The sequence below is a fragment of the Ornithorhynchus anatinus genome, chromosome 3, assembly GCF_004115215.2.
Source record: "Ornithorhynchus anatinus isolate Pmale09 chromosome 3, mOrnAna1.pri.v4, whole genome shotgun sequence".
NCBI lineage: Eukaryota > Metazoa > Chordata > Mammalia > Monotremata > Ornithorhynchidae > Ornithorhynchus > Ornithorhynchus anatinus.
Window position 1 is genome coordinate 87,444,051 of NC_041730.1, and position 15,078 is coordinate 87,459,128.

Below are 15,078 nucleotides of genomic sequence, written 5' to 3' on the forward strand. Positions count from 1 at the left end.
CATAATTGTAGCCTACCTCCCCACAGCTGTTTGGTTGGGGAATTCCAGCCTCATAACAGCCAATCCAGGTTTTAATAATTACCTCTTTGAAGCCTGCCTGCCACTCTCAAGCTCTATCCTGCTTGCATCCCTCAAAAGCCCATCCCGATCTTCACGTTCACAATGTCAAATTGGTACCTTTACAATCAAATACACTGAGGCACAGGGTAAAGTAAAATGCTGAAGGTCATACAGAAAGTTATGAGAAAATCCAGGATTACTTTTTAGCTTCTGGTCCCTAGTTTAATGGAACAAGAAAATAGCAGCGTGGCTCAGTGGAAAGAGCATGGGCTTTGGAGTCAGGGGTCATGAGTTCGACTCCCAGCTCTGCCACTTGTCGGCTGTGTGACTGTGGGCGAGTCACTTCACTTCTCTGTGCCTCAGTTACCTCATCTGTAAAATGGAGATTAAGACTGTGAGCCCCACGTGGGACAACCTGATTCCCCTATGTCTACCCCAGCGCTTAGAACAGTGCTCTGCACATAGTAAGCGCTTAACAAATATCATTGAAAAAAATAACAATCCCGGATCAGAAATAATAATAATAATAATAATGTTGGTATTTGTTAAGCGCTTATGTATGTATGCCAGGCACCATGCAAAGCTCTGGGCCAGGTATAAGCTAATCAGGTTGGACACAGTCAATGTCCCACAGGGGGCTCACAGTCTTAATCCCAATTTTATAGATGAGCTAACTGAGGCACAGAGAAGTGAAGTGACTTCCTCCAAGTCACACAGCAAACAAGGAGTGGAACTGCGATTAGAACCCAAGTCCTTCTGACTCTCAGCCCCCTGCTCTACTAGGCCATGCTGCTTCTCATAAGGGTATAAACTAGTGGGCTCAGACATAAACGACCTTTTTCCTTCTACTTAGACGGTGAACCCCATGCAGGACAGAGACTGCGTTCAACCTAATTCACTTATATCTACCCCAGCGATCAGAACAGCGTTTGACACATCGTAAGCGCTTAAATACCATAAAAAGAAATAAAACCGTCTCCTCCGAACTTTTCCATCACAGTTGATAACAGCACTATCGTCTCAGTCTCTGAGCCCCAGAACCTCAGCATTATCCTTGACTCTTCCTTCTCTTTCAATCCCCATATAGGGAAGCAGCGTGGTTCAGTGGAAAGAGCCTGGGCTTCGGAGTCAGAGGTCATGAGTTCGACTCCCTCCTCTGCCACTTGCCAGCTGTGTGACTGTGGGCGAGTCACTTCACTTCTCTTTGCCTCAGTTACCTCATCTGTAAAATGGGGATTAACTGTAAGCCTCACGTGGGACAACCTGATTACCCTGTATCTACCCCAGCGCTTAGAACGGTGCTCTGCACATAGTAAGCGCTTAACAAATACCAACATTATTATTATTATTATTAATAAACCCTGCCAGTTGTTTTTCTTCAACGTTTCCAGGATCTGCCCTTTCCCCTCCACCCAAACAACCCCTACCTCTGGTCAGGTTCTCATCATACCCCGGCTTGACTAGTGCACCAGCCTCCTTGCCGGCCTCTCTGCCTCTAATCTCTCCCCTCTCCAGGCCATACTGTGCTGTTTGGGTCATTTTTCTAAGATGTCACTCTGCACACATCTCCCTGCTCTTCAACAATCTCAAATCAAGCAGAAAAGTCTGACCATTGACTTACCAATGGTCAGCTTCAAAGCACTCGATCAACTCTCTCCTTCCTACTTATCTACTCGCTTCTCCCACCTCACAGGCCTTGTTGCTTTCAAGTCTACCTACTCCCTCTGTCTCACTCTTATCTCTTCCTCCACCAAACTAGGGCTGTAGCCCCATGTAGGACAGGGACTGTGTCTGAAGTGATTAATTCGTATTTAAAACAGTGCTTGACTCATAGTAAGGGCTTAAGAAATGCCATTAAAAAAAACCACAGCAAACCCCCCCCCCCTTACACCTGTCCCCTTCCCTGGCTTTCCCTTCCCCTTCAAATGTGACAGACCACGGCTTTTCCCATTTATAAAAGCTTTTTTGAAATAACACCTGCTTCAGAAGCCTTCCCCAATTAAATTCTAATGTCCCCAGTTTATAATACCTCAACTTTCACTTTAACACCACCTAAGAACTTTTATATTCATAACTTACTGTAGCATTCATGTACAAATCTTTGAACTGCTACTTCTTCCCATATGCAATTTATTTGTCTGTCTCCTCTGCTAGACTGCAAACTCCTTGAGAGCAGGGAATGCGACTATTGATTTTTTTAATTATGGTATTTGTTAAGCACTTAATACGTGCCAGGTACTGTACTAAGCATTGGGGTAGACTGGTTGGACATAGCCCACGTTCCACATAGGGGTCATAGTCTTAATCCTCATTTTGCAGATGAGGTAATGAGGAACCGAGAAGCTACTTGCTCTAGGTCACACAGCGAAGTGGCGGAGCCAGGATTCGAACCCAGGTTGTCTGACTCCCAGGCCTGCTTTTTCCACTAGACCACGCTGCATCTCATTCTACTCTAATGTTCCAAGTGCTTAGTACAGTGCAATGCACACAACTGACACTCCAAAAATACTAAGTGACAGACTGAAAGAAAGGAATAAGTGATGGAGGATTGTGGAAGCGGTCTTCTATTTTTGGTTTCGGCTATCTGGTGTTCAGTGGCAGTAGGAGTTTGAGAGGCTATAGTGTTTCTTTCCCCTCCAAGTGCTCTTATTTACACATTTGTAATTTATATTAATGTCTGTCTCCCTCTCTAAGCTGTAAGCTCATCGTGGGCAGGGAATGTGTCTATTTATTGTTGTATTCTCCTAAGCGTTTCGTTTAGTGCCCTGCACACAGTAAGCATTCGATAAATATTATTGACTCATGGACTGACTGCTGGAAACACACATCGAAGCACCTTCACCGTGCCCTCTCCCATTACTCACCGGTGAGCCAACCTGTCCTGCCTCCCCTTTCTCTCCCTTCACTCCAGGGTTGCCCAGATGACCATTTTCTCCTTTCATCCCTGGAGGTCCTTCCTTTCCTGGAGGCCCTTGGGGCCCAGGGGGTCCCCCCTCTCCTGATTTGCCCCGAGGTCCCTAGAACAAAAGACAACCAGCATTTTAGCTCAACCAATTGGGAAAACAATAAAAGGAAGGCACATATCCACGATCCACTTTCGATCCACTTTAGGAGAGACACGATCCCTTTTACCACAGGTCTTGGGTCCCACAGATTGTGAAGATAACCAGATGGGATACTTTGTTCACATGGTTTTCTACTGTGTGTTTTTTTAATGGTACTTGTTAAGCATTTACTATATGCCAGACACTGCACTAAGCTCTCCGGTAGATATAAGGTAATCGGGAGGGCCCACAGTCCCCTGTCCACATGGGGCTAACAGCCGAAATCTGAAGTGGAGGATTTAATCTTCATTTTACAGATGTGGTACCTAAGGTATGGAAAAGTGAAGTGACTTGCCCAAAGTGACTCAGCAGACAAGTGGTGGAGCTGGGATTAGAACCCAGGTCCAGTCCTCTGACCCCAAGACCCGTGCTCTTTCCACTAGGTCAGGCTGCTCCTAAAGTAGCTCTGAGGAGAGAAGGAATGGGGACCTGGTATGAGGTAAGAAGGTGGATCCAGTCTAGCTCAGCTTGCTGTGACCTTTCGAGGATCAGTCTGGAGGATCCCCGGGAAGCTGGCTGTGTGGGGGACATTCCAAGAGGTGAGTTTTACTAGACCTGGCTCAGAGAATCAAGGGCTGGAACAGATTCCTGATTTCATAGGGTTAGGAAAGGGAAGGGAGCATCGACCAACTCTGCTTTTAAGTATTCTTCCCAAGCACTCAGTACAGTGTTTCTGCACACATTAAGAGCTCTATAAATACCGGGTGATGAATTTCTTCAGCTACGTCTGATTTGGGACCACAGAGGCCCATTTAGGATCTATTTGGCTGAACTGGAATTCACAATGCCACCCTGGTCCAGAAACCCTCCCTCCTACCCCCTCAATGCTCCCACAAATGAGGGTCCCTCCCCTGATGCCCAACCCAGCTATGGTCTCTGGTTTGCTAAAACCCAGGAAAACGCAAAGGAGATTTCCTTCTTACCTTCTCCCCATCATGCCCCGGAGGCCCCGGCAAACCGATTTCACCCTACAGGACAAAAGAGAGACCGTTTTCTAAAACTCCCTTTCCTGTTATCTTTGTAGGGAATGTGTCAGCGCATGTTACATGTTCCGGGAAAATTGCCCCCAGAGAAAGAAACTGGAGACCCTGCCCCAGGGATTAGTAGTGGAGACCCCCTGGAGCCTGGAAACAACTGTGATAGGAGGTGATGCCTTCCAAAATTTCCATGGAGAATGAGGCCGTTTGCTCCGACCGCAGGAACTCTCCTCCTACGGGAACCAGGAGATGCTGCAGATGGTAGGTCCGGGAGGTTCTTCTGAGATTAAACTAACTCACAGCAAAAGACTGGGGCACTACCTAGGGTGGGCTTGGGTCCAACTATGTCCTCCACGGGGGTGGGCATTATGGGAGGGGTGAGACACTTAGGGGAAGCAGGACAGCCTAAGAGACATACCAGGAGGAGAAAAAATGATTGTACAAGGACCAGGGGATTTCTACTTTGGGAAGATTTATAGGGCCCGTGGGAAATGCCAAAAGATTTACTAAAATCCAAGGACTCTGGAATCTGGGGAAACTAGAGAAAAGGGAGGGCTTCCAGTCTATTAAAGGGTGGGGAGGAGGTGGGGAGCAGGAAAAGGAAAAAGAAGAGGAAAAGGAGAAGGAAGAAGGGGGCTGGCTTACAGTCATTTTGTTCTGAGAGATCTTTCGACGATTAGAGGAAAGTTTTACCTTCTGTCCGGGGGTCCCTGGGGATCCAGGTGGTCCTGGTTGCCCTGGGAGACCAGGAGGACCCTAGGAGCAAGGAGATGTATCTTAAGGAAAGTCAGGAGGCTTTGTTGGAACTAAGGAGCATGGAAAGATGAGGTGATTTGGAGAAAGTGTTCTTGGGAAGCTTACAAGGGGAAAAAACTATTCAGTACAGGAGAGGGCTCAAGAGTGTTTCAAGGACAAGGTCCAAGGAGGGCCACAGTACCTACCAATACATCACTGGCAGAAAGGGGATGGGATCAGGGTGGTTGAGGTGGAGTCAGGGATGATTGGGGCTGGGGGTCTAGAAAGGGTGTTGGGCTGAGTTTTACATCCTGGAGATCTCAAGGACTGTGAGGAACTGGTCTGGTCAGGACTTGCCAGGGAAGCTACTTTTGCCAGCTACCCTCTGGCCCCAGCTGTAGATCAACATAAAAAAGTAAATTCGACCATAAGGAGAGGGCTCACTCTGGGTCCTGGGGGGTTCTTTCTAGCTAGTCTAAAACTGGTCAGGAATATAGAATTTCAAATGATTACTTCCCTTTGCTCAACATTTGAAGGTGGATTTTACCAGGACAAATTGCACTTTAGTGCAAGCTGATCCTTTCAGAGTCATAAATTTCCCAGAAGAAATCTGGAACCCCATTAAGGCCATGCGAGTGGTTGCGCTGAATGGGTTCAGAGGCTGGCATTTCCCCTGTTAGGGGAAAGGGCCTGGGTTATACAACAGAAAGTACTCTTATCATCTTGTTACATGGACAGGATTAATTTTACAAGACCCACGGGGAAAGAGAGGGTGCTTGGGGCACCCGTGTATCTGATCAGATACATTGACTGTAAGCTCACTGTGGGCAGGGAATGTGTCTGCTATATTGCTCTGTTGCACTCACCCAAGTGCTTAGTACAGTGCTCTGCACACAGTAAGTGTTTGATAAATATGATTGACTGACATTAAAGAGCAGGTACTCAGGCACTAATGTACCTGATCAGATACACGAGTGTAAGCTGGCTGTGGGCAGAGAATCTGTTTATTATATTGTTTTATTGTACTCTCCCAAGCGCTTAATTCAGTGCTCTGCACACAGTAAGCACTTGATAAATATGATGACTGATTGACAGTAAAGAACAGATGCTTGGGGCATAGAGAATATATTTGGGGCCTCAATGGGCCTGATGTAAAAAAACATGTCCTCGAGGCACCAATATATAACTAATACCTAACAAATCCACCTGCTAGCTGTGAGCTGGGAACATTTCAACAGAGTGTGTTGTATTTTACTCTCCCAAGCACTTAGTACAGTGCTCTGCACACAGTAAGTACTCAATAAATACCAATGACTGATTGTCTTGATTCTATTTATTGCTCTTGATTCTATTTACTGCTAATGCTCTTGTCTGTCCGTCTCCCCCGATTAGACTGTAAGCCCGTCAAAGGGCAGGGACTGTCTCTATCTGTTACCGATTTGTACATTCCAAGCGCTTAGTACAGTGCTCTGCACATAGTAAGCGCTCAATAAATACTATTGAATGAATGAATGAATGATATGGACAGGGCTAGAGAATCTCCCTGTCTTACATTCAGACCACATTCCTGTTCACACCACCTTGGTAAATTACAGGAACTCAACACCGTCTGTTCGCTTCCCTTCACCCCCATCTGGGGGGGGGAAGCTAACCCTAAAGGGTGTGTTCTCTCCTCCTTCTGACTCGCCCGCACCCCACACGTCTCCCTAATGGGGTAAGCGAAATGGTCAGTGACAAGCGTGGACTCACCATCAGAGCCAGGGTGCGGATTTCCTGAAAAATCAACAATCACAAAGTCAACCTGGGTGCAAAATCAACCATCATCAACTTCCAAAACACCCAGCAGTGATGTGTGCTGAAGGAGCTGCCTCCACGGAGGTGGGAGGTGCTAGACTGATGTAGGAGAAGAGTTGGGGGTACAAGCTAAAGGTGGGACTACAGACTGATGTGTTTCTGGGCAGCGAAAATAATTATAATTGCGGCATTTGTGTTTTAAGCACTTGCTCTGCGCCAAGCACTGTACTAAGTATGGGGGTAGATACAAGATATTATTATGGTATTTAAGTGCTTACTATGTGCAAAGCACTGTTCTAAGTGCCGGGGGAGAGTCAAGGTAATCAGGGGCTCACATGAGGGGCTCACAGTCTTAATCCCCATTTTCCAGATGAGGTAACTGAGGCACAGAGAAGTTAAGTGACTTGTCCAAAGTCACACAGCTGACAAGTGGCAGACCGGGCTTAGAATCCACAACCTGACTCCTAAACCCGTGCTCTTTCCACTGAGCCATGCTGCGTCTCTAGCAGCAAGATATTCAGATCGGACCCAGGTCCCGTCGCACATGGACCACCCAGTTTAAATAGAGGGAGTAAGATTTAATCCCCGTTTTACAGATGAGGAAACTGGGGTACAGAGAAGGTCACACAGCAGACGAGTACAAGAACCGCTATTATTAATTATTGTTATTATTATTATTAAGTGGCAGAGTCAGGATTAGAACTCAGGTCTTACGACTCCCAGGCCTGTTCTTTTTCCACGAGGCCGTGCTGCTTCCCTGGGACAGGGTCAGCTGTCTGCAGTTAGCACCATTCCACTCCTCTTCACTCCACTTAGGCCGGTGCCCTGGGTAATGCCCCTCCCCACCCCCCAGGCCCCTAACCACATTGGCATTCATCGACCATCTCCAGTGGAAGACGGGGTTCCGATAAGCATAAAAAGTCAAGGTGTTCCGAGCTGACCCAGGAGCTGGGCTGGCTCTCGGGTACCGGTTTTACAAAGGAGCAGCTCCTCAATCTTTTGGGTTCCTTCCGGGGTGCCCTCCCTAGCCCCCTCCCTTCTCCTTCCTGGACTCTCGTGTCCCCGGCTCATGAGGTCCTCGGCTTAGGGAGCAAAAAAGACTCAGTCCACTGGGGGATAAGGACTGAAAAGCAATTGCGGCGCTGGCCACGGGAAAGGAAACCCACCTGGAGAGCTTCATTGATGTTGCCGTTGTAATCCACCATTTCTCCTTTGCCTGGATCTCCCTTGGAGCCCTGCGAAGCACATTAGATCTCCAGTCAGGCCCGGCTCATCCCCAGATGGGCTGGAGTGGCCCAGTGCCTGGTCCTGCAGTGGGAATGGATCCCAACTGGGTGTGGCAATAACAGGAGGAGTGACTTGGATGTTAAGGAGGTGAAATCTCACTGCTGCCTACCAGGGCATGAGAAGGACAATGTGTCGGGATCAAATCCCTAACTGGCTGCCCACGAGACGACTGAACTGGATTTTATCTCTAGGGGAGAGTGTTGGGAGAGAATTTCCAGAAGTCCAGGGGCGGGAGCCAGGACAATGCAGGGGACATTGCTCACCAGCCCCTTGGATTCAGGGATCGCGTCCTCCCACTCTAGTACTCTCAATACTCTGCACACTGTGAAGACTCATTAAATAACACCGATTGCTCGACTCTCCTGAAACCCCTCCCTCTGGTAGCCCCTAATCTTGATCTACAAGGGAGAACTTCTTTCTTTCTACACCTACAGGCGTGCTTCACTCCCCTCCTGCCCCACAGCTGCCCGGTCTGAACTTTACAGAGTGATCAAGCTCTGCCGAGAATCTCCACCTGGAAAATCAGAGGGGATCCCGAGGTCCTAGGGCTGGCCCTGTGGACGAGAGAGGCGGGAGGCACAGGGGATTTGGAGAGAGCAGAGGCAGCGTCCTGAAGCTGGCTATAAGGGCTGCAGTTTGGGATTCCTCTTCCAAAGGTGCCTATTTGGTGCTTCAAACATCAATCTAGAGCAGGAAGGCCCTGATTAGGGGGTGTGGACTCACCTTTAGGCCAGGAGGTCCCTGTTCTCCCGATGCTCCCGGTTCCCCCTGGGCCAGAGAAAGGAGAGAAGGTTGTGGATGATTAGAAGAGATGCTCAATTCCCTGAAGGACAACACATGAGTAAACATTTTACCAAACCACCCCCCTTCCCAACACAGCCTATGCTTTGCCAGGGGAGTGTCTGAAAGGGCTGTATCACCCAAATCATCATCATCGGTGGTATGTACTGAGCACTTACTGTGGGCAGAGCACTGTACTAAGCGCTTGGGATAGTAAAATTCAACAGAGTTGGTGGACGCATCCCCTGCCTGCAACTAGCTTGCAGTCCAAATCACTGCTTTATGATGTTGGGCAAGTCACTTTAATTCTCTGGACCTCATTTTCCTCAACTGCAAAATGGAGATGAGATGCCTGCTCTCCTTACCTAATGATGACACTTACCTGCTGTTAAATGCTTTATTGTGTTCTAAGCACCGGGCGTATATACAAATAAATCATGGCTGGGCCTCTGTCTCTATCCCAACATAAGGCTCACTGCCTAAATAGGAGGGAGGCCAGGTATTGAATCACCATTTACGGATGAGGAAACTGAGATACAGAGAAGCGAAGTGAATTGCCCAAGGTCCCACAGCAAGTAATTGGCAGACGAGGGATTAGAATCCAGGTCCTCTGCCTCCCACTAGACTGTGCTGCTTTTCAGATTTAGGGCCAGGGCTTTATCCGATTATCTGGTACTCGTTCCAGTGTTTCATTGAGAAACAGCATGGCTTAGTGAGAAGCAGCGGTGGCCTTAGTGGAAATAGCACGGGCTTGGGAGTGAGAGGTGATGGGTTCTAATCCCGGCTCCGCCACTTGTCAACTGTGTGACTTTGGGCAAGTCACTTAACTTCTCTGCGCCTCAGTTGCCTCATCTGTAAAATGGGGATTAAAGCTGTGAGCCCCACGTGGGACAACCCGATCACCTTGTATCCCCCCAGCGCTTAGAACAGTGCTTTGCACATAGTAAGCGCTTAACAAACACCACCATTATTATTATTATGTATGATCCTTGGTAAGCGCTCACTGAATATTGTAACTAGATAAGAATGCCACAAGTAACTAAAATCACCAGTCTAATAAGAGTCACCAAGCACAGATCGAAGGCAACGGGGCCTCACCTTGTATCAACCGACTCCATGCGTCTGCATAGTAAGCGTTCAATAAATACCATCGATTGATTGTTAAGGCAGGTTCCAGCCTCTACCCTGAGGCATTAGGTCTGCATCTGAACTACTTAAATTTTCTGCCCCTGGTTCCTCTGTACCTTTTGTCCCTGGAATCCTGGGGTTCCCGCTTGGCCGGATTGGCCAGCTTCTCCCTGGAAAAACAAGAAGGCTCTGAGTGGGACCGAGGCAGAATTGCTCAGGCTTGGGGTTGGGCTGAGTGGAAGGCATAGACAGGCAGTTCTAATGGACCTTGTTTGCTGCTGCCTGTTTTCTTGCTGAGGGATTTGGGGTGACAGCTTCTCTGGACCTCAGTTTCTCATTTGTCAGATGGGGACTCAGTACCCCGCGGGAAGGGATTGTCTCTATTGTTGGTCCAAGTGCTTAGAACAGTGCTCTGCACACAATAAACGCCCAATAAATACGACCGAATGAGTGAATAAATGAGCAAGCAAGGTGGTGGGCTCACGGTTCATTCGTTCATTTATTCAGTTACATTTATTGAGCACTTACTCTGTGCAGAGTCCTGTACTAAGCGCTAGGGAGAGTACAATATAACAACAGACACGATCCCTGCCCACGAGTTTACAGTCTAGTGGGAGAGACAGCGTGGCTCAGTGGAAAGAGCCTGGGCTTCGGACTCATAGGTCATGGGTTCGACTCCCAGCTCTGCCACTTGTCAGCTGTGTGACTGTGGGCACGTCACTTCACTTCTCTGGGCCTCAGTTCCCTCGTCTGTAAAATGGGGATTAAGACTGTGAGCCTCACGTGGGACAACCTGATGACCCTGTATGTACCCCAGCGCTTAGAGCAGTGCTCTGCACATAGTAAGCGCTTAACAGATACCAACATTATTATTATTATTATAAATAAATTAGAGATATGAACATAAGTGTTGTGGGGCGGGCGGGGGATGAAACTGATGAGAAATGAGCCATTGAACTTCCTGAAAATAAAAGAGTGAGAGAGGCTGGAGAGTCAATCAAAGCCCATCATGGGGGAAGAGGCCACAGGTGAGTGGCTACTACTTCTGACCTGACTCATATTAGTGTCCTAATAACCCAGAAAACCTGGCTCACCAGTCTTTGAGGGATCAGGGCTCCTCAGAAAATAATTTTAAAAAGGAAGTCCCCACGGGGGTAGGGTGCAGGGGAGGGAGGAAAACAGTCCCTGGGGTCACAAACACCCCATGGAGTTCCTGTGGTATTTACTCTTGTCCCTGCCTTTTCATGTTATTTTTCTCTTTTTGAGTTATTTAATCTTCCCTTAATATATCCATTGCCGACCCTCTTAAACCTTATTCTCCTACTGTGATTTCCTTCAGGACCAGGGACCATGTCTAATTATCTTCCATTTCCCAGTGCCTAGTACATAGCTCTGCACAGAGCAGGTGCTTCAAAACAACAATTATTCCTACTATTACTACTACCCCAGGAAAAGAAGTTCAGGCAGAACGAAGGGGAAGCCTTTCGTTCCAGCCCCGATCCCCTCCCCGAGCCTGCCCGCCACATCCACGGGGGGTCACGAACCTTTGGTCCCGGGGGGCCGGGTAAGCCTGGGGGGCCGGGTTCCCTTTGGCCTAGTCCAATGGCGTTGCCGGCATCTCCCTTCTCTCCCTGTGGACGAAACAGAGTCACCCGTCCAGAAACTGGAGGAGAAGGAGGAGGAGGCAGTGGGCGAGTTTTCCGAGGGAACCAGACCCTCTGCTGAAGGTTTGGACCCCAAACAACTCATTCTTTACTTCACAGAGGCACTTCCGTTGCTCCGGTTCAGGCCTTAAGCCAACCCAGAACTTCCATTTTCTGGAGATTCTGGCCACCCCCTCCCATTACCATTCCCTCCATCCCCTCCACCCTCCGGGAAAGCCTCTCCCGCCCATCCCGTGCCCAGGGAGAGTACGGCAACGGACCCTCGACCTGTGTGCCAGCAGAGAGGTCCATGCCCTGGGGCTGGATTCCAAGGGGGAACAGGTAAATGGTTACACACCTTCTGCCCCACGTATCCAGGAAGTCCAGGGAGGCCAGAGCTTCCTTTTTCACCCTGTGGGAGGAATACAGACTTCTAGTAAGAGTCGGGGACCATGAGGTCTTAGCAGAAGGGCTGTCTTGGACCTCTCCAGTGTTCCACCGGACCCCTCCCACACTCTCCCCTGGTTTAGCAGTTCGGCCTTATAACTGGCACACCGCATACAATTTCCGGGCGTCTCCTCGCCTTTTCATTTTCAGCTGCCGGCTTTTCAATCCGACTCTCGTCCCGCGAACACGAACGCCTTCCCGTTTTTCCTTCCTTTCATTCATTCATTTAATCGTATTTATTGAGCGCTTGCTATGGACAGAGCACTGTACTAAGCGCTCGGCATGTACAATTCGGAAAAAGAGAGAGACAATCCCTGCCCAGTGACGGGCCCACGGTCTAAACGGGGGAAAAATTGAGCGCTTACTATGGGTAGAGCACTGTACTAAGCGCTTTTCCCACAAGGGGCTCACAATCTCAATCTCCATTTTAAAGATTAAGTAACTGAGGCACAGAGAAGTAAGTAACTTGTTCAAGGTCACACAGCAGACAAGTGGCAGAGTCTGGATTAGAACCCATGACCTTCTGACTCCCAGGCTCATGCTCTATCCACTCTGCCATGCTGCTTTTCTTAACCCCTCTTTTCCCTGGCTCCTTTGTCTTTTGGGACTCTGCGCGACCCGACCCCCATGAGATCTTAATTTTGTCTCTCTGCAGCCTCTTTGCTTGGGCAGATACACGGCTACTTTCACATGCCACTATTTTCACAGTGCCCAAAAAACAAGGGTTTTGGAGTGGGCTATCTACCTTGGCAAACCTGCAGAGAAAAGACATCATCATCAATGGCATTTATTGAGCGCTTCCTATGTGCGAAGCACCGAACTAAGCGCTTAGGAGAGTACCACCCAACAGAGTTGGTAGATAGGTTCCCTGCCCACAGTGAGCTTACCGTCTAGAGGGACAGATCTTCATTTAAATAAATCATTTATAATATACATTAAAAAAATTTATACATAGGTGCTTTGGGGTTGAGGGTGTGACAAATATCAGACGTCCAAGGTCAGAGATCCAAATGCATAGGGGAAGGGGAAGAGAGCCAGGAAAAAGAGGGGTTAACTGGGGATCCTCTTGGAGGACATGTGACTTCAAGAGGACAGTCAGCTAGTGAACAAGGGTGCAGGAAAGATGCCAGCCAAAAGAATCCATCCTAGGAAGGTATCTTGAACAAATCCCTTTAGCCTCTCTAGAATCGATCAGTGGTATTTGAGAAGCAGTGTGGCAGAGAAGCAGCATGGCTCGGCGGAAAGAACCTGGGCTTGCGAGTCAAGAGGTCATGAGTTCGAATCCTAGCTCTGCCACTTGTCAGCTGTGTGACTGTGGGCAAGTCACTTCACTTCTCCGGGCCTCAGTTCCCTCATCTGTAAAATGGGGATTAACCGTGAGTCGCACGTGGGACAACCTGATTATCCTGTGTCTTCCCCAGCGCTTAGAACAGTGAGATTAGACTGTAAGCCCGTCAAAGGGCAGGGACTGTCTCTCTCTCTCCTACCGATTTGTACATTCCAAGCGCTTAGTACAGTGCTCTGCACATAGTAAGCGCTCAATAAATATTATTGAATGAGTGCTCTGCACATAGTAAGCACTTAAATACCAATATTATTATTACATTATTTATTGAGTGCTTGGGACAGTACAATGTAACAGAGTTGGTAGGCACGCTCTTTGCCCACAATTATCTGTGAGCCCATTGTTGGGCAGGGATTGTCTCTATCTGTTGCTGAATTGTACATTCCAAGCGCTTAGCACAGTGCTCTGCATATGGTAAGTGCTCAATAAATACGATTGAATGAAAGTAGATTATAGTCTAGAGGGGGAAAGGTAGGCTGCGAACCCCTTGTGGGACAGGGGTTGTGTCTGACCTTTCATTCATTCATTCATTCACTCATTCAATAGTATTTATTGAGCGCTTACTATGTGCAGAGCACTGTACTAAGCGCTTGGAATGTACAATTCGGCAACAGATAGAGGCAATCCCTGCCCACTGACGGGCTTACGGTCTAATCGGGGGAGACTCTTGTACCTACCCCCGCACTTAGGACAGTGCTTGACACATAGTAAGTGCTTAACAAAGACCATGGTTACTGTTATTATTATTATTATTACTATATTATTATACCATGATTTTTCTGGAGTCAACGTCCCTCCGAGTAGGCTTTGCCTCCTGCTGGTAGTTTTGGGGAAGTAATGGTGCTCGATTGAGGAGAAAGAGTAGATATTGCTGCCAGACACTTTGTATCAATCAGTCGTATTTATGCATTCATTCGATCATATTTATTGCACGCTTACTGTGTGCAGAGCATGTCCTGAGCTCTTGAAAGAATACAATATAACAATATAACAGACGCATTCCCTGCCCACAGCGAGCATAGGGTCCAGAGGGATTCCTACCTTTCCCTAGTTCCTGCTCATCACCCAAATCTCCACACGCACATGCCCTAGGCAGAGCTCTTTAACTGACTCTATGCCAGATGGGAAACCTGCCGGGAGAGCAGGGAGGACTGTGGACGTTGAAGGGGGGAGAAGAGAGTGGAACACGTTTTCTGCCATCCGGTCAGTCCTGTAGACTCCTTCGCTATTTTCCGAGGATGGATTTTTTAAAATGGAATTGGTTAAACTCTAACTGTGGGTCAAGCGCTGTCCCAAGCACTGGGGTAGATACAAGTTGATGAGATCTAGCGAAACAAGCTTTCTGCCGTCCGGTCGGTCCTGTAGACTCCTTCGCTATTTTCCGAGGATGGATTTTTTAAAATGGTATTTGTTAAACTCTAACTGCGGGTCAAGCGCTGTCCTAAGCACTGGGGTAGAAACAAGTTGATCGGATCTGAGACAGTCTTTCCCCCAACTGTTTTTTTAATGGTATTTGTTAAACTCTTGCTACATATCAAGCACTGTTCTAAGCACTGGGGTAGATAAAGGGCAGTCAGGTCCAAGACAATCCCATCACCCCTTTTCGGTGGTATTTTTTAAGTGATGATGACGATGATGGTATTTGTTAAGTGCTTACTATGTGCCAAGCACTGTTCTAAGCGCTGGGGTAGATAGAAGCAGCGTGGCTCAGTGGAAAGAGCACGGGCTTTGGAGTCAGGGCTCATGAGTTCGAATCCCAGCTCCGCTACTTGTCGGCT

The 15,078-nt window shown here is 48.1% G+C and overlaps 1 protein-coding gene across 2 annotated transcripts in view; it reads right to left on the reverse strand.

Annotated features, from left to right (window-relative positions):
- The window catches only part of COL13A1 (collagen type XIII alpha 1 chain), a 201,382-nt gene that overhangs the window by 48,107 nt on the left and 138,197 nt on the right, over nucleotides 1-15,078 (reverse strand). For both annotated transcript variants that reach the window (XM_029060873.2, XM_029060872.2), the window contains 9 exons: nucleotides 11,867-11,920; nucleotides 11,410-11,496; nucleotides 9,982-10,035; nucleotides 8,681-8,725; nucleotides 7,837-7,905; nucleotides 6,626-6,649; nucleotides 4,835-4,897; nucleotides 4,088-4,132; nucleotides 2,925-3,077 (listed from right to left, as the gene is read on the reverse strand). In XM_029060873.2, the coding sequence (XP_028916706.1) occupies nucleotides 2,925-3,077; nucleotides 4,088-4,132; nucleotides 4,835-4,897; nucleotides 6,626-6,649; nucleotides 7,837-7,905; nucleotides 8,681-8,725; nucleotides 9,982-10,035; nucleotides 11,410-11,496; nucleotides 11,867-11,920 (594 nt within the window). The remainder of the gene's footprint in view (nucleotides 1-2,924; nucleotides 3,078-4,087; nucleotides 4,133-4,834; nucleotides 4,898-6,625; nucleotides 6,650-7,836; nucleotides 7,906-8,680; nucleotides 8,726-9,981; nucleotides 10,036-11,409; nucleotides 11,497-11,866; nucleotides 11,921-15,078) is intronic.